This window comes from Podarcis gaigeae, assembly GCF_964106915.1.
Source record: "Podarcis gaigeae genome assembly, chromosome: 11".
Lineage (NCBI taxonomy): Eukaryota > Metazoa > Chordata > Lepidosauria > Squamata > Lacertidae > Podarcis > Podarcis gaigeae.
This window is the reverse complement of record NC_139687.1, coordinates 27,125,939-27,145,653: the sequence shown is the minus strand read 5'-3', so window position 1 is coordinate 27,145,653 and position 19,715 is coordinate 27,125,939. Positions and strand designations below refer to the sequence as shown.

The 19,715-nt window shown below is 38.3% G+C and overlaps 1 protein-coding gene across 2 annotated transcripts in view; it reads right to left on the bottom strand.

Annotated features, from left to right (window-relative positions):
- The window catches only part of CHD1 (chromodomain helicase DNA binding protein 1), a 48,835-nt gene that overhangs the window by 10,951 nt on the left and 18,169 nt on the right, over window positions 1-19,715 (bottom strand). For both annotated transcript variants that reach the window (XM_083702179.1, XM_083702180.1), the window contains exons 6-25: window positions 18,640-18,789; window positions 16,551-16,816; window positions 15,917-16,142; window positions 14,872-14,972; window positions 14,427-14,605; window positions 13,855-13,982; window positions 12,865-13,081; window positions 9,838-9,927; window positions 9,385-9,575; window positions 7,094-7,282; window positions 6,769-6,931; window positions 6,113-6,265; window positions 5,934-6,005; window positions 5,415-5,564; window positions 3,837-3,985; window positions 3,137-3,233; window positions 2,956-3,051; window positions 1,971-2,147; window positions 1,672-1,832; window positions 726-767 (exon numbers count right to left, since the gene is read on the bottom strand). In XM_083702179.1, coding sequence (XP_083558305.1) covers window positions 726-767; window positions 1,672-1,832; window positions 1,971-2,147; window positions 2,956-3,051; window positions 3,137-3,233; window positions 3,837-3,985; window positions 5,415-5,564; window positions 5,934-6,005; window positions 6,113-6,265; window positions 6,769-6,931; window positions 7,094-7,282; window positions 9,385-9,575; window positions 9,838-9,927; window positions 12,865-13,081; window positions 13,855-13,982; window positions 14,427-14,605; window positions 14,872-14,972; window positions 15,917-16,142; window positions 16,551-16,816; window positions 18,640-18,789 — 2,997 coding nt within the window. The remainder of the gene's footprint in view (window positions 1-725; window positions 768-1,671; window positions 1,833-1,970; window positions 2,148-2,955; window positions 3,052-3,136; window positions 3,234-3,836; window positions 3,986-5,414; window positions 5,565-5,933; window positions 6,006-6,112; window positions 6,266-6,768; window positions 6,932-7,093; window positions 7,283-9,384; window positions 9,576-9,837; window positions 9,928-12,864; window positions 13,082-13,854; window positions 13,983-14,426; window positions 14,606-14,871; window positions 14,973-15,916; window positions 16,143-16,550; window positions 16,817-18,639; window positions 18,790-19,715) is intronic.

Genomic DNA, 19,715 nt, shown 5'->3' with positions numbered 1-19,715 from the left:
ATCATGTTACTGAACATCTCAGGTGTGAATTATGCTTCTGACTTTGCTTGCTGCCTCTTACATCTTTGGAGTGCAAGTCTCCTGTTTTGTCCAAACATGGCAACTATGGTCACCAAGCGCAGAACAAGCCAGGGTCTCCAGCCAACTTCAAACCAAGAAATAGATTTCCTGATTTATCATGGAGGGCCAAGCAGAAAGAAGATGGCATGGTTTGAGGCAAGGCTTGTACTAAGCAATGTTTTGTTTGTTTGAACCGCACCACTCAGTTTATTGACTCCCCTCAAAATAGCAAAAACACCTTATCTGTACTCCTTGAGCATGCAAGAAGCAGCATTAATACAGTGGTACCTCTGGATGCGAACGGGATCCGTTCCGGAGCCCCGTTCGCATCCTGAAGCGAACGCAACCCGTGTCTGCGCATTTTGAGCATCTGCGCATGCGTGAACGGGGAAACCAGGAAGTAAGGCATTCCGTCACCGCAGAGCGCAACCCGAAAACGCTCAACCTGAAGCAACTTTAACCCGAGGTATGACTGTAGTTACACTTTCTCATGAATAAATGGATTTTAATACCTACAATCATATTTGCACAGGAAAAGTCAATCCATCACCATTTCAATGAACGATCACTGAAACTTCAAAGCTGTTTTTGCCTTTTAAAAATGCAGTGCAGGAATACTTCATTATAATTTTAAAAGTTTCCAGTTGCTAGGTAGGCAAGCTTACCTTTCAAGAGGTCCCCCAAATTTCTTGTAACTCTTGATAAACCTTTTTTTGTAAAAACAAAAGGCGGTATATTAATTACATCGTCCTTATATCACTTATCTTTTTCAAGTAAAATATGCACGCAAGAAAAATACACTAGGTAAAGTTAAGAAGGGAAAATATTTGGTAACTTCAGTGAATAAAGACAACCTATATAGGATATTCTACTGAAGGTAGCGTGCCCATAAAGAATCTTTATGAGAATATAATTTGTAAATACAAAGCTAAGTTTCAAAATTCTTTGTAAAAAATTGTACTATCTTCCACAAATAATACAAAAAGGTCTTGATCCTATATGCATTTACTCAGATGTAGGTTCCACTGAGCTCTTTGTGGGTATGGGATTGAGACCAAAGTCACTTCAGAAACCGATGTTTTAGGTTGTCAAAATATGGCAAAGGAGAGTAAGAATACATTTTAAATTATGAAAGTAACCAGATTCATGTTTACTACAGTAAAGTGTCTAATCTGTCAAAATAGATACTATTAAATATTTCCATACACTATCAGATGCCATGCAGAGAGAAAGAGATGCTGGATTACAACCTTCTCTATACTGAATTGCCATTATAGATTATATGAATATTAATTTATTTCAATCCAAAATCCATACTATTTTGCAATCCAAACAAAAGGAAATAATTTTATTTTCTTTCTAAAATGGCTTGTAGAATTTTAAATGGGGTGGGGAAGATGAAGGTACTGCGATATAAACCCAAAATTCTGTAAATGTAACCACTCTATTTGAATTTAAACAAACATGTACCCTCAATTTAATAGCTTAATGTAATGTGTGAAACAGTATTTATCAAAGTAATTGAAAAGGAAGCGTGATTTTTAAGACACGTAACATACAAGCATTTCATTACTTTCCCCTTGTAGATCTTCCCCCTTCCCCATTTCTTACCGCCGAATTTCTGCATCACTAAATCCTTTAATGTTTTCCCGTGGAATAGTCCGTGGTCTTCCACGTTTTTTGGGTCGTTTTCTTTCCGAGATGGAGTCACTATCTGATCCAGAATACCTTCTGTTTCTACAACGTCTGCCTTCGCTTCCATTGAAGCTGATCTGTATTTTTTATTAAAAAGAAAGTGCAAAATTTAAGTGTTTCATTTGTGAAGCCAAAGCAAATTTCAACATTTCAAGTGCAATTTGCTCTAACACAAAACTCAATGGGAAGGAAAATCTCTCAAAAATAATCTTTACCTGTTTTGCACAGTTTCTCATTCTGGGTAACATATAAATTTCTTCCAGTTCCTTTTGCCTTTCCTCTTCTTCTAATCTTCTCCTATGGACCTCTGGAATGATTTCTTCCCAGTTCCTTGAATTTTGTTCAGGCTCCAGTTCAATGTCATCTTCATCCATATTGGAGAAATTTGCCACCTGTTAAAATGGTAGTTTTGATAAAAGTAATTACAAATGCATACACACACACTCCAAATACAACAAACAGGGCTAACCTGAGCATCATGACTTCATTGGGTCAACTCTAAGCATGATTAATCCGGGATCCTATCCTTTGTGCACTCTTCCCCAAAGGCATTTCAGTCATCTTTTCTGTTTGTCTGTGTTACGAGGCCCTAGCATAAAGTTACTGAGGGCCTGCTAACTTACAGACCAATCTTATGCATGCTAATGTGGAAGTTAAGTTCCAGCGAGTCCAAATACTTAATCTCAAGTATGTTCACAGGATAGCAGCCACAGTTTCAGATGATTATGTATTTATTTATACACACTATACCTCTCCAGAAACTCAAGGAAGTTTCTAACAACAGTAATAAGCTTTCCTCTTTTCTCTCTGGAGTACATTCAGGTAGGACCGTGCAGAGTTTGTCTGAGGCCAAGGGCAGGAGTTTTGCTAGAATAAAATTATAAACTTGAACAAAAAATCAGCTGGTCCCTGGTGGGGGCCCCATGCCAGTTTAGCTTTCCGAGGCAAGTGTACCTGCCTCCCCCTTTATGGGTCTGCATACAGGGAAGAGGCACAAAAGTTCTTAGCGAGCTTTAAAAAAATTAAACAAATCTCAATATTCAAGTGTTTAAAAAGGGACAGAGGTGACTACATTCTTCTAAACAGATTTTGAAAAACTGTTTCCCAAGGAAAAACTTGGAGCTTTTAACAGAAAGCATTTCTAAAATGGAGTTGCTTTTAATAATTTTTACTTAACATAATTATGGAATGAAAAAGTACCTTAAACTGGGAAAGCAATTCATCTCCGACACTTAATGGGCCAGTTTCATTTTCCCGTGTTTCAGCCCTCTTCAAGATTTCATCTATGTCCATTTCCTGAAAAAAAATAAAAATAAAATCTTACCGGTGAAATGTTGATTTGAATAGACCAGAAAATCAAATGCTAGGATGTTAACCTTACTTGTGGCTCCTGTTCTTCACCTTCCAGTTCCTTAAAAAGTTCCTCAGCACCAAACTTTAAAATAGCTGACAGCTCCTCTTTGTTAAAAGGAGTAGAGCTAAAAATAAAGGAAACATGTTACTCTTTTACTCAGCACAAGGCACAAAAATGTGTGTGTCTAAGATACTAGATGCCCACAGACAATGAGCTGACACATTCAATCAATAACATAAATTCAGAGTTTCTCCTAGAATTGTGTATTGGTTCCTTAAGCTTCTTAGGTCACCATAATCCACAGCAATAGGGAAATGTCAGGCAGAGGGATTCTCTTCCTTTGGTTACTGCCCTCCTTTCTTCAATCCTCCCCCATGTTTATCTTTCCATTATTATATTTTTCAGAAGTTCTGGGTCAATTCAGTTTGGCTTCTTCGGAACCGTTGCTCTAGTAAGGGAGGAAGGAATCAGTCTGAAGCCATCTTCTATCATTTGAGAAGGGCAGAAAGGACTGCATGATGGGAAAGCAAGTGATATCTCAGGTGATGCCTATCTGTTAGCTTCAGGAGCCAGGAGATTTAGCCCTGACGTTCTGAGAGAAAGAAGATAATTGGCAAGTTTTGTAACCTTGGACTTCCTTAACTTCCTTAACACTGTGATGGATTATCTGCACATTTTTGGGAAGTTGTCTGTTAGATATGCTTACAGTTCATCCCCAAAGGTATACCTAGAAGGTGCAGAACCTGTGTGCAGCACAGTCTTTCCTGTAGTGTCCATTCTCTGAATGACAAGGTGATCTAAAACCATTTTCTTCTTGGCTCTTTCCAGGATATCTTCCTCTACAGATCCTTTAGTGACTAGCCGATAAATGTTTACCTGTGAACAACCAAATAAAAAATAAAGATTTACAGGAATCACTAAAGTAATAGGAAATAATGTGAAGTTTTAGTCACAAATAAAACTCCCGAATGCACTGGGAGTCGAACGTTCCGGCTCCCGAATGATCAAAAACTGGAAGTGAGTGTTCGGGTTTTCGAACGTTTCTTGGAAGCTGAACGTCTGCACGGCTTCCGCTATTGTTTCCGGTGCACCTGTGCAATAGGAAACCAATAGGAAGCCACGCCTTGGTTTCCAAGCATTTCGGAAGTTGAATGGACTTCCAGAATGGATTCCGTTCGACTTCCAAGGTACGACTGTATATTAAATTTAAAATGGCATTCATATTTTTAACTCCTCTTCAATGTGTAATGTGCTTAGAGCAATTATGTGAAAGTCTTTTAGAGGTATTTGAATGAAGAGTATATTCTAACGAGACATGTTTCTACCTCCAGAGGCTGCAACTCTACAACAAGAAACCATGCAAGCCCTCAATTCTGCAGTGAGAATCCATTTCTGCTCTAACAACACAGGGGGTAGTGGCCCAGTAGAGGATATTCTCTGTGGCAGCGCCTAAGCTGTAGAATTCCCTCCCCACACAGAGGTGTATCTGGCACCTTCAATGTACAGCTTCTGGTGAACACTGAAGGTACAGCTTATAACCCTGGCTTTTACATTTGAGGTATATATTTTTAGGATCCACCTTATTTTTGTGATTCTAAGTTGTTTTAAACTAGTGTTCATATTGTGTTTTAGTGTTGCAATCTGCCCTGGCACCTTAGGGTGAAGGGTGGGCAATAAATAAATAAAATTTCATATGTGAGCGCTGTTGCTGCTGTGAAACCCAAATCTAGTTTCCAATGGTCTTGCTATCAGCACCTTCCCCTTTTGTGAATCATCACTGCACAGATGCAAGGAGATGTCAGGCTGATCACAGTGGTGGAACATCTCCAGAATTCCATGGCTAGCCTGAAAACTTTGTGCATGGTTTATGGGGATAACAGCTCCTCTGTCTCTGTGGAGATGGGAGCACACACAGTTCACTGCTGGTGGACTGCAGCCAAGGTATACGAAGTGTACTTACACTCTTTTAAATATACTCTATCATAAACATTTATATGCTATTACTGTGTTTGTTGGAGTCAGGCTGCTAGTTTTGGGAACTGGGCATGCTAAAGTTGTCTTTCTACTAAAAAGTTGAATTCTTTAGTTAATTGTAACACACACACACCCAAAACAAACCGACCACACATTGATAAAAGACAAGTAATCTAACACATCCATAAAACATGACCCAGACATTCAAACTACGTCACTTGGGGGGCAGGGGGAATAAACACAGATAAACACACGTATATATGTAAACTGGATTTCATACAATTTGTTCCTGTCCCCAACCAAGTACCTAAATCAAACAAAATGTATGTACCTGTTTCTTCTGCCCAATCCTATGAGCTCTAGCCTGTGCTTGCAGATCATTCTGAGGGTTCCAGTCAGAATCAAATATAACAACAGTATCTGCAGATGCCAAGTTTATGCCTAGACCTCCAGCTCTGGTAGACAGTAAAAAGCAGAAGTCCTGGAATTAAGAGAGACAGGAAGACTAAAATAAAAACTGTAAAAATATACCTAACAGGAGAGTTAACCGATACATTTTGACATTAAACGTACTGTATACATTAAAATTGTTTTAAACTACTTAAGAATGCAATTATTCTAAAACTGCCCAGAACATTACCAAAACATTTGTCTCCAACACAAACAACGTTGTAAAATAAACTGCTAACCTTAAACAAAGTACTACAGTTCCATTTTGTAACATAAAATCCTGGATTTCACTATGAAGGTTTTTGTTTATAAGATGGCAAATAATCTTTTCTGCTGCTAGAAACAAAACACGTTCCTTAAAAGATAAAACAAAACACAAAATAGGCAAGTTTTACATTACCTCAGAACCTTCTGCATTAAAATGGTCCAGTGCTTGTTTCCTCAGTTCTCCTTTTATTGACCCATCTAGCCTCTGGAGAGAAAAAGACCAATTAGACTAAGACTGTGCTAGTGTGTAAACAGCATGAGGCCAATAAATAAATGTGTGCACAGTGATATAATTTAATAGTAAGCTCTTACCTGAAAGGGAAACTGACGATATTTCAAATATTCAGCAAGGATGTCCAGCATCCGCACCATTTGAGAAAATATAAGCACTCTGCTGCCACGTTCTCGTAAGCGAATCAGCAGCTTGTCTAAAAGAATAAGCTTCCCACTACTCCGGATTAAATTCTTGAAAGAAAACACAAGACATAAAAAAATCAATGACTGCGTGGAAGATTATGTCTGTACATTAACGTTAATGCATTTTGTGGGAACTACCAGAAACCAAAGGTAGAAACCACATATCAAAAATTTAAGGAAGTCTGAATATGCCTAACACAATTACATCTATTCCTGTGCATAGAATTCTTAGATTTAAAAAGCTACACTACGCATTCAGAATATTGCTATGAAACAAGGTGACGCAGTGGGAAAGCAGGGGGAACATTCTGAGCTGCAGCACCACGTTTGTGGAACTTCCTCCCCAGATATGTTTACTTGGTGGTGGTGGTGGTGATGATAATAATAATAATAATAATAATAATAATAATAATAATAATAATAATAGAAGATATAATCATTCCTAGGTTATTTAACATTTAAAAACCCAGTAATCTGATCATTGCATTTTAATTTGTTTTATATACAGAACAATATATGCAGAGCAGTTTTACAAAGACATGAAATTTTACCTGTAAGGCCTCCTGTTTAATATAGAATTCATTATCATCTGGTGGTTTAATGAGGTAGCAATGATTGCAACACTTTTTGAGCTCCATCATGACATTCAGAAAGCCTGAGGTACTGCCCTTTGAACCTTTACTTAAGGCTTTGTAATTCCTAGTTAAAATCCACCTGATATTTTAAAAAAAAGCGTATTGTCAGTAATGAAACTGTGGAAAACAGAAAATTTTAAAAAATGCTTGCAGGCAGACAGGCAAACTCTTTACTGTATGAAAGAAACCTGCTCACTTTTCACTGTGTGAATTATTTTGACAGCCACAATAAATTACTTACTTATAATATTGCTTTTGCAATGCACTCATCTCCATTCTTAAAATTTGTTCAACCTTGGCAGGAAGAGATTTTTCTACGTCCTTCTTAACTCTCCTTAGTAGAAATGGTTCGAGTTCTTTGTGAAGACTTGCGTAGCCAAATTCCCTTCCTTTCCCATGTTCCTCTTCAAAATCTTCCCAAGAAGAAAACCTTCAATATAAAATGTAACATTCTAAATTGTGGCAAATTTTCAATATAACCATTGTGGCAGATTTTCAAAATAAACATACATGCTATGCCAGTAGTCTTACTGTACTATTATACATGACATCCTGGACATACACACAAGTTCTCAGACTTGAGAAAAACAAGCATATAATCAGCCAAGTTAGTAAGCCAATAGAAAATTTGAATTATGAAAAATAAATGACCCCTATTTTTAAACATTTCACTAAGTTCTAAGCTACTAAGTTTTAAAGCAGTTTAAGCACTGTACACATTCCTATACACACTTGAATTCAATGGGACTTACTTCCGAGTGACACACCAAAGAAAAAAAGAAAAAAAGTCTGTTAATTTATTCTCCCTTCTTTTCTGACAGTTCATCCCCATTTTAATTTCCTTCCACTTTGTTCATACTTGTCCATAAGAAAAATATGGGCAAGTAGCAATATTTAGGCTGTTGCCACTCTCTCAACATACTGAAGGAAAAGTACAAGACTTTACTGGGAGAGATATAAAAGATTCTACTGGCAGAGACCATCCGGATACAAAAAACCCGTACCCCTGCCTTCAAAGGGTTCTCCAATAATCCCCAGCAAGATTCCTAGTACAGCCACAATGCTCAGGTTTCTATCTTAATAAAAATCTGTATAGTAGTTAGTAGAAGTAAACTAATAATCTGAGTCTTTTCAGCAGCTTTCTGTGGTTACACAAATTTACAAACTGCTAATGTAAGGTAAAGGTAAAGGTACCCCTGCCCGTACGGGCCAGTCTTGACAGACTCTGGGGTTGTGCGCCCATCTCACTCAAGAGGCCAGGGGCCAGCGCTGTCCGAAGACACTTCCGGGTCACGTGGCCAGCGTGACATCGCTGCTCTGGCGAACCAGAGCCGCACACGGAAACGCCATTTACCTTCCCGCTGGTAAGCGGTCCCTATTTATCTACTTGCACCCGGAGGTGCTTTCAAACTGCTAGGTTGGCAGGCGCTGGGACCGAGCAGCGGGAGCGCACCCCGCCGCAGGGATTCGAACCGCCGACCTTTCGATCGGCAAGTCCTAGGCGCTGAGGCTTTAACCCACCCTTTAAAATTAAACTGGTCTAAGTGATTCTATTTAATTTATTTAAATTGGCTGTTGCTGTTTGAGGGGTTTTTTATTTGCTATATTAGTTTTCTGTATTATTAGAATACCGTATTTTTCGCCCTATATGACACACTTTTCCCCCTCCAAAAATGAAGGGGAAATTTGTGTGCGTCCTATGGAGAGAATGCAGGCTTTTGCTGAAGCCTGGAGAGTGAGAGGGGTCGGTGCGCACCGACCCCTCTCGCTCTCCAGGCTTCAGCGAAAGCTATCCGCAAGCCTTGGGAGCCCGCGGGAGTTCCCGCCGGGCTCCCATGGCTTGCAGAGAGCAGCCTGTTCTGGGGGCTGGGGTCGGGGGAAGCTCGGGCTTCCCCCACCCCAGCCCCGCGCCTGAGGGGGGGGATTTTTTTTTCTTTATTTCCCCCCCAAAAAAACTAGGTGTGCCCTATGGGGCAAAAAATACGGTAATCATTACTATCATTTTAATTTTAACTTCCTGTTTCTTATTATTTTGCTTCGCCACCCTAAAAACAAATCTATGTTGAAGACGTATGGTTTACATAAACAAATAAAAGTAGCCAGTATATCAGAAGACCATTATTTACCTCTATTGCGAGACTATACAGAAAATATACAAAACAAAGGGTTGTTCTCAACTAAATTCTAGACCCATTGAAATTAGTATACATAAATTGGGCATGCCCATTAATAGCAGAACTTAGCTGGACACAAGCCAAGGCAGCTAAAATAAATAGGTGACCAGTGATGGTTGTCACCATTATGTTCTGCCTGTAAAGTTCCCAGAGGCATTGGACTTTTTGTTTTGTTTTAACATGGTTCCAGTGTCACTTAAAGCCGGCTAACAACATAAACAAATAAACTCTCCAGACATTATGCACCAAAACAAAGCAATAGGCAAACCAGCAAAGCTGTAGTCCCTACCATTTTTCAAGGAGTGCTAGTTAAATAATTATACTAACTGTACATGGCTAGTATAGTAAGTTTACCTACTTATCTGGCATGATGAAGTGCAGCAAGGACCAGAGCTCTTTTAGGGAGTTTTGCAGAGGTGTTCCAGTGATAAGGAGGCGATGATTGGACTTGAAGTCTATTAACGTCTTGTACAGGAGGGAATCATCATTTTTTAATCGATGGGCTTCATCTACTCCTATAAATGCCCAGTTCAGACCACCAAGGAATGACTGTTCAAATAAAATAAAAATGAGTGACTTTTTGATTTGGAGCATTTAAAATGGCAATTTAAGTGACGCTGTAGAAAAATGAACATCTAATCTATTAAAAACTTTCTACCTCCTTCCACAAAATTGAAAATGACTGCCTTTTTCAGTAATAAAATTCACAAGTCACTTCTTCTATTGAACCTAAGAACTGTTGACAGGCAAGTCTAGTTCCTTCAGTAGTCTGCTTTCATTTTGAGAAGTGAGTGGTGGTCAAATTACTTACCTTATCCTTCAGTAAAATTTCATAAGTTGTCAGAAGGATGTTAAATTTCAATCTTTTGGTCTGTGGATGCATCCATTCATGTGTTCTTATCTGCAGACAAAGTTGGTGAGAAATTAAGGTTATGAAATAACCCAAATTCTGATAATATTTGATACTGTTAGCTTCTAAACATTACCTTACACACAAGCTAAGTGCTCATAAATATGAAAGTGAGTAAGTAGGATCGGATTAGAATAGCTACCCATTGAGAAAGCAGCTAGTGCTGCACAACCAATGCAATATACTTCTGCACCAGCACAGCTTAACCTGTTTCTTTGCAACTGTCCCTTTGCAGCTATGTTACAAAACAGAGAAACTGATCCAACTTTGAGTGTAAACCACACATGCAGTACACAACACAAGCAATTACCTTGCTCATTCTGGTCCTTCTAGAGAGCCTTTATGGAAGAAAGATCCATTACACTAACCAGAGGCAGAAGCCAGGGAACTAGATTTTATTTACAAGCACATTTCACAAAAGAAAAATGCATATTGTGTCTTTTTATTTACTTGTAAATCTCTATTTCCCTTGAGAAACAAAATAACAACCCAGACTATGGCAAAGTCATTCCCTCTGGGATGAGAAGAAGCAAGATTAAGATTGATGAGAGAAGGGCTTTCTCTTAAATCCACTGAATGAAAAGTCATTTATTAACTTATCAGCCTAACCTTCTCCACAAGGTTGTTGTGAAGATAAAATTGGAATGGGGATCAGAATCAAGTAGGTTGCCCAGACCTCCTTGGTGGTATTAAAATGCTGCATTATATCTATTTATCAACACACATTTTATATCCATGTATCTCTACCTATGTAAAACCTGTATCTAACTATCTGTCGAAGTGTGTGTAGCCTTACAAAGATAATTATAAGCAAAGGTTCATAACTATATGAGAAGTCCGTAAGTAAAAAAACAACCACCACCTTTTCAAGATGCCGACCTAGGAACTGTGCCAAATAACCTAATGAGACAAGTTTCTGTTGCTCAACTGCCTGTTAATATAAACCTTGCTAGTACACCTGTTTATATGAATTATGCCTGTTTATTTGCCAACTGATACTGAAAGTCCAGGAGACTTAACAGCGCTGCTTAGAGCTCAACATATACTTTGACTCAAATGAATTCTGAGGAATTCTATGGAATTCAAATTGTAACACAATTTGCCCAGGCAAGTGGTGATGAATACAGCAACGGACTTCTGTTGTATCTACAAAGCAAGGAAATATCTTGGTTGTGCTGCTGTGAACTTCAGCATCCACAACTTGGAGCACCTTTTCTCCAGCAATTTGCTGAAGTACTTGAGAGACAGAATGGCTTGTTTCCCCCTATCAATTTCCAGCACGGTGAAAAAATATGCCCAATGCCTCATGGGCTAGAACCATTTCTAAAGCTTGAAACTGAAGCAGATATGACTGATTCTCTGACGTTTTCCAGGATCAACTGATCTGATGCTGTCATCTCTCAGATTGCAAAGGCTATAAATGACTGCCCACTTAACAAAGCAGGCAGGAGGGTAGTGCCACTGATTAGAAAGCACACTGAGATACTTAGCAGGGTCTTGGAAAACCCTTTATCCTCTGATACCTGAAGTTGCTACACTACTGCAACTGCAATTCCTACCGCACCCTTCTCTCCGGACAGTAACATCTAATCCAGATTATGCTATTGGGCCTTTAGGAGAGTTGGGTCCTATGGCGTGATGGGGATCTGTAGGGAGACACATGAAAACATTTCACTGGTTCGAAAATGGGTATCTGGTGAGTTGGGAGATCCTATAAATAGGTCCTTCTGAGTCTAGGTGAGTACTGCCTGAAGGCTCAATCATGATAGTGAAAGACAGGAGAAGTTTTGTGGAACAGGATTGTTTTTGGCAAGGCTATAGTCACTACTGCTACCTGGCTAAATATATCTTATCCTGGAAGAAAGAGTGATAAAGAGTAACAGTTAATCATGTTCTTGCCTGAATGGTTTGTTCCTCAGAGTGGTCATCTGCCCCACCCCACACCTGCCCTGTTTTACTGTACAAATGAGGAACTGAAAGATGGAACTGTTATTCTGCAGTTCTTTTTTGTTTCCTAGCTTTCCTTCCTTCTCTCTCCCCCTCCCTTTTGCTCCAAACACTTCTTTCTCTTTAGAGGCAGGAAAGCATTTCACCCCTGCAAATAAATTACTTTGAGAATAACTTGTCAATCTGAATCCTGTATTCTGCCATCAAAGAGAGACTGACTTCAAAGTAGCTCAAATTGATGCCTTGTTCCCAAGAAAGAATTAAAGCTCCTTAGGTACTGGAGTTAAATGTGCTTAATGCTTGATCAGTATAATACTTTACTTCTTGATCAACGATGAAGAAGTTTATTTTAACAAGCAACAGCAAAAAGCAGTCAGTGAATTTTATAAAGAAAATTTGTAAATTAAAAGACTGTGTTAAAATATTGCGTAGTTCAAGGTTAAAAAGAAGATGAAATCAAAATGATTGGAAGTATTGTTTTCAGTTGCATTTGTAGCAGATTCAAAAGAACTGATAAGCATAAGGTAAATTTCACATATAACATGCTACGACCTATAGTTTCATGTTTTACAGCCCATTTCATTACTGAATAAAGCTATTATCTGTAAATACCTCTCTAGTGAAAGTAATCAATTATTACATTTTAACTACTTGAGTTTGGTAAATTGAAGCTTGAATGAATACTGCTTTTTGGTTAGTTGGCCTCCCTCTGTCTTAGCAGACAATGGAAGTGTCTGTGCCATTTCCTAGATAGCAGCAATGTATTTGGCAAAAACGAAAGGCTAATATTTCTCTGTTATTCAACAAAGTATCAAAATATTGGAGAATACACACTTTATTTTACTTACAAAAATATTAAATATTACCAAAAACAAGCAACTCTTTAAAATAAATGTGAAATTTGGTTAATTTTAATCTTTCCAATACCATTTCTGTATAAGCACTAAGAATACGGTGACACTGTACAATTTGATCACTTACCACATTTCTGCTAGTAATATCCCCCAGATAAACTACAGCATTCATCTGGGGAGCCCATATCTCGATTTCTCTTTGCCAAGATGTCAAAGTGGAAAGTGGTACTACCAGCAAGAAAGGTCCATATAACTGGTGTTCATGAAACAAATAATTCAGAAAGGAGATAGTTTGTATTGTTTTGCCCAAGCCCATTTCATCTGCAAGAATGCAACTGTTGCTCCTGTAAAGTGAGGTATATAAAACATGGCAAATTTCAGAATGACAGTTGCAGTATTTCTCCCAGAAGAGCAGATTTCACCATTTTGCAGTGAGTACAAGAGGAATCATTGGGGGGGGGGGCAGTGGGAAAAAGACAATAGTTCCCAAGGAAAGACTGGAGGGGGACATTTCAGAGCCTAGCAAAGACCCTGTTACCCCAAGGATTTTGAGAGGGGGTTCTGTTCCCTCCCACAAGGAATTTTGGGGATATAGCCTCTATTTCCCCCAGGATAGCAAAGTTTCATCACTGCATAGTGCGAAAGGGTGGCAAAAAAGGCCAGACTCTCAGGAAAGTCTAGTGTATGGAAATACCCCCCTCAGCATATGTCACTGGTGGGGTTAGGTCATGGGCATCTGTACCATTGAACAACGAGTGCAGCAAAGCGATTCAGAAGCTTAGGTAGTCACTGACAGGACAGAAATGCTTTGTTAATGGCACAATCTGACCTAAGATCTGAGAACCTACCCCAAATTTTCCCCATTCAACTTGTAATTCAGGGTACACACAGAATCAACACACACCGCTCATTTAAACACACATATCAAACAATAAAAACTGAACCATATCAGTTTAAGTCCTATCTTCAGATTTTAACTAGCTTACAATTTTTAATGATCATGCTTTTTTTAAAAAAAAAATAGTCTGCATGGATATAAGAATGGGATATAAATAACTATTTTTGTACAATCCATTAAACATAACTACCACAAGCACACATTTTATTATGTACTTACTTGCACCAAGAGTGAGCTAACCAGTTCAGTCCATTTAACTGATAATCTCTTAGCTCTAAACCTTCATGCCCTCCAATGTAAGATGGTTGTTTCTTTAGGGCCACAAACCTTGGCCTCTGCTTTAAAACCTGACAAAAGAGGGGTGGTGAAAATTAATTTTCTATATTTGAATTGGAAGAAAAAAATGATAAACAATCGTTATGCAAGTGAAAAACTGAATCGACTACAGCCAAGGACCAACTTCCACCCTGAGCATCGTGCTTAAAAAAATAGTTCTTAAACAGTTGAAACCATTAAATCTTATATTTCTTCTTGTTGGATTAGATTTCACATACAGCAGATCAAGTGGTAAAGCTATGACTGGCATCATTCAGTAAAATGCCCCTCTATACAAAATAATTCTCTGACACAGAAAATAAGATGTCGGGAAGAATTTTAGGCTTAATCCCTTATTCCTAACCAATAGTATTCTATGCAGGTTTCTTCTTTTTGAATTGAGCTGCCATTTGCCTGACACCGGATATTACTTCAACTGAAGGAGACATTGTTAAAAGAAACACTAATGTACCCACCTTACAGTCCTTAAAAGGAGTTGTCTTGGATTGATTTCTGCTAAAATACTCGTCAATGCGTGACTGGAATTTTTTTGCAATGAGAGCACCATCTTCCCAGCTGCATTCTGAGTAAGGGAGACCCTGCCATTTACAATAATAGTCTGGATAACCTGCTGCTGACTTCTGATTTGAATGAGCTGTGGGAAATATATGTTTAAAGTAAAATTTAACACTGACACATAATTAGGCTCAAATAAGGCACTATGCTGAACAACCCATGAATAGATGAACAACTTATGGATATAGCTGTAGGAACACTAACATGTACATTGAAAGTCTTTAAAATAGTTTATAAAATATGATGATACAACTTCTTTCTAACTACATGAACACAGAAAAACTTAAATGCATGAATTATGCTGGTGTATCATCATTATTTCCAGTTTCAAAATCTGTCACTTACCAATTATTCTTTCTACTATTTGATACTGTTTGTGCAAATCATCTGTGAGTTCTTGCTGGCAGTTATAATATTCCACATCCTCTGGAGAAGCATTTTTTAACCTGGAATGAAATTACACAGCGTATTCATTATAGCCCTGTAGAATGTATAGCTTACTATTCTTCTAACTTTCAACAGAAGTACAGGAAGACTGATTAGAAACTTTTCTTGTGGGGGCGGGGGGAAGAGACGAAAGGTAAGTAAATTGGAAATCTATAAAGTTAGAAAGCACAACCTGCAGGCAACATTCTATTATTCTCCTCTTCCTCTTTTTATCTTTGCAACAGTCCCACAACATAAATGAGGTTCAGTTGATATATGTACATAAGAGGTTCTTGCCAATAGATTGTGTGGGGGGGGGGGGGGATGCAGAGAGCTCAGTCTGCATTCAATGAACTACATCCAATGAATCCTGTTGGCAACCCTGACAAGTCAGTAACTACTATTAGTGTTTTGAGTCGAAGAAATATATTGGAATCCATATTTTCACTAATTCTTTCTTACCCAATGTAGCCCCTCCATCCTACCAAAAGGCTAATGGTTCTTCTGGAACAGTATGGAGTGGTCTCCAAGTGCTATGGACTACAACACCCATCACCGCTGCTAGCATGACCCAGGATGATATGAGCTGTAGTCCAAAACAGCTGGAGGGCACCACACTGGTTATCCCTGTAATATGGCTTAAAGGGCTGCAATTGAGAAGATTGGTGAAAATAGGGTACCTCACCTTGTTGTAGTGGAAGCATTTCTGCTGGCACAAAGCCACAACTGGATACAGCACACAGTAACCATTAAGAATCCTGCATAATGCTGAACCTTAAATCTGCAGATAAACAGTACTACAGTACTTTGAATTTTTTAAAAAAACATTATGAATGAATTACATCTGCCTTATTCAGCATTCTGCCAATTATGTTCATGCATGAATAAAGACACGTGCCAAATGAATACTTCAATAATATACAATATGTGCTTGTATTATACTTTTACAATAAACAATACTTGCCACCGTTTTGTTTCTTGATCCTTTTTCTTATAGTTGTCCAGTTTCTTCATTCCTCTAACATTCTGCTGTTTCAGGGTTTCTTCCGTTTCCCAAGTGTTATGGATGTGAGACCAACCTTTCCATTTAATCAAGTACTGCACGTCACCAGGTTCTGTTGCTTTATCAAATCCTGCATTTGGATCTCCATCAGCTTCAACTGCATAGATAGTGGTTGTAGCACCAGTTGCTGAAAAAGAACATGACAACAGCATCAACTACAATACTAAATGGCTTTAGATAGAACAAAAACATTGTTAGATTGGTTTTAGATGACAGAAGCATCAATAATCACTCCATGAAGTTGTACTTGAATGCTGGTACATCGCTGTGCTATTTTAAAATTCAATACAAACTATATTAATGCCAGAAGTATGTGTTGAAACCAACATATACAGCAAAACTACAGCAAATAAAGAGAAAAATAGGACAGCACTGAAACAACATATATAACCAAAATATTTTGTAATACATACAGAAAAACCTAAAATATCAGTTACTGTATCATTCACAACATGTACTTCTCATATATTTCATCCAATAGAAACAATTTGAAAAATTATTCATCAGCTTGAGAAGTTTTACAAGTCAATATTACCTCCTTTTCGTCCAATGCGGCTATCCATAAATTTTTCAATTGTCTCGAATTCATCTTCTTCAGGTTGTGGGACATCCTCTCCACAGACTTCCAGCAGATCATCTGAATCTGTCTTTGCTTCCTCAGCTTCTTTGTAACTAACATTTACTGTTGCCTGGCGGCGAGATCCTCTTTTATCATAATCGTCGTCGTCGTCATCATCATCTGATGAGTCAAGCTGCCTTTTCTTCTGCCCCCCACTTTTCTTTCCACTTTTTTGCTTTATTCTTAAACATTTGAAGAACAATAAAAGAAAAACAGACTTTCATAACACTCATCAGTAAAAGCCCTAGAATAAATGGCAGGCAAAGATGCTCAGAACCCTGTAGGTTGTGCTGGAGCACCAATTTTTATTAACTGCCTGTAGTAAATCTCTGAATCTGCAGACTATCAGGTTTCTTCTTTTTTTTTTTGACATTTAAAAAACATTTTTATTATACTAAGTGTTTGTCTATTCAAATAAAATATCCAACTTTCCCAACACCATTAAGGAGTTGAGTCTAGCCAGTTTCTTATACCATGCCAATGGAATCTGAACACATCAAAAGGCAAGGGCCAAGGTTGTGAAAAGAAAAGCCCTTTGGGGCATTAAGACACATTATAACCTTGGTTGTTTTGTTTTTAACCCGCAGACATTGCTGGCATAGCATTTCCTGTAGACGGATTCTGAAGTACAGTGATATCCACAACAGGAACCATCTAAAATGCTCTCCCTCAACAGCCAGCTTCCCACGCAGTTAATCTGCTGGGTTTTATTACTTTTATGCTCCAAGTGGAAGAAACACATGGTTGAAGGCTTTCTCTTTGGGGGTGGGGTGGGGTAAGAGCTCCCGCTCCCAACAACCACTTCTCCCGTCTTTCCCAGCTTTCTATTATTAGATGGTACTTCTTGAACAGGTCTGGTTTCTTTTAGCAGCTGGGTTCTAGGTCAGGCTTCTAGGCTCCACCCTAAAGAAACATTGTGGCTTCTCTGGCCACACTGAAGCACATCAGCATGAATTAACATGCCTGAGGTTGCAAGCTTCTCACAGAAGAGCCTTAACTGGACCTGGCCTCGCTGGGAAATAAAAAGTCATCACATTCTCCAAAAGCAAAACAAAGCAGATGGACAAAGGATTCAATGGGCCCAATTGCACACTATCCAAATAAGAACGGCCATTGCGAGCAACATATTAGTTTCTAAAGCCTTTGTCACCACATTCTAACCAGTTGACTTCGCCACAGCCCAATGCTTTCTGTACTCTGGTTGCTGCCACTCCAGTCAATCAAAAGGAATAAAATATAATATTGACAGGACCCAGGAATGCCTTTGAACACTGTAAAATAGAGAACTAGCTTATATGTGCCTTCTCCTTCTGTCTCATCTGAAAATGATCCAGACACAGGGCGATATCTCTATAGAATAGAAAGCAAGTTCTTTAGAAGAAAAACTAAGCTGACGGCTAAACTAGGAAGCATCTCCCATTAGTATGTTTTAAGGACGCACCTTGTTTTTAAAGTTTTAAGTTGTTTTTAATTAAATAAATTGTTTTTAAAAGTTGTTTTAAATTATTTGTTTGTAGCACTGTAACCCACCTTGGGACTTTAGGGTGAACAGTGGGTAATAAACCACCACCCTAATTACCATAAACATCATAATTTTTCTTAACTATCTTCAATAAAGGAGGAAGACAGGCAGCTGTAAAATTGACTCCACCTGTCCTTGGAACACAAAAATTGCAAGACAGAAACTCAGCCCAAGTAGGTTCAGTGATCAAAAAAGACTTCTACCTTCTTTCTTTCTATTTCGTAAACAAAGGCAAGCTTTGGCCTAAAGCAGTCTAAACTAGGTAGATCATTCTGCAATGGAGGCAAGAAAAATAGATATATGGAGAAAATGGGAGATGCACCCCCAGCAAGAAGACAACTTTTCTTTCTTCTGCATCTCAGTGTACAAAGACAAGCTCATTTACTTACTGGACTCCTAGATGGCAACATGTAGGGAGGATATTTATAATTTTTTTATCCAAACAAGGGGGACATTTTCCAATCGAAAATATTTTTCACATACCTGCTTGGAGGCTTCCTGCTCTTGACCTTGTTTTTTGGCTCATAGTCAGATTCACTCTCTTCACAACTACTTTTATCTCTGCTTTCTTCCAAATCAGAATCTGAAGCAGTTCCAGAGACAGATCCTGACCCAGACATTTGCCAGTCTTCACTACATAAATTAAAATGACAAAAAGAACATTTATATACCTAAATGTAGATCAATAGAAGCAAGAATAATCTTACAAAATCAAGTTTTTTTAGTATAAAATTTTAAAGGGAATGAGCCACTATCCTGACACATTTTGAAAACAGCAATGTTGAACAAGTGAAATTAGCAGAAAATTTAATGTAGATGGAAGGTGTTACCGGAAAAGGGTTAAACCTTTAACTTTGCATGACTAAAATGAATAGTTAATGATTGACAGGAATTTGTGAATATTTCAGTAAGTAGTTATTTGCCACTTTCTTTAAAAAGTCTGTCTCTACAGCTTTCACACAATAGGAGAACTATCTGGGATAATTCCAGATTCATTAAAATGAAATGCTAACTATATAGATTTTTCACATTAATGACTTTTTCTCACTGTCATCAATACTCAAACCTTCATATATTAAATAAACAAAGCAATATGTAAATTCTAGGAAAAACTTTTAAATGAAGCAAATCTCAGTGAAGCAAGGGGCTACTTAAAAAAACCAAATATGAACTGAATATATAAACCTTAATGAGACCTGCTGTGGTCCACAAATATGTTAGCAGCACTGGCCATGATCCAAATTCTCCCCAACCCTGATGAGCCTCAGCCTTCCTTCTGAGTCTGTAGCTGGAGGTAGGGAATCATCCTTATAATTGTACTGTACTGCTTTTTGGAGGCACTCTGAGCCCCTTAGAAGTAAAGCACAACTTTGGATAATCCAAAGGACAATTCCTTGGGGTGGATAATTTCTAAGGTTAAGCTCAGTAGAAAGGACAGTGGGAGAATGGGCAGGGGCAAATTCCAAATACAAAAGGACAGTTAGAGCTCCTTCAACATCAGATGCACTTCTGAAAGCTTCAGAAGTACAGTGGGACTGCAGAGATGACTACTCTCTCTC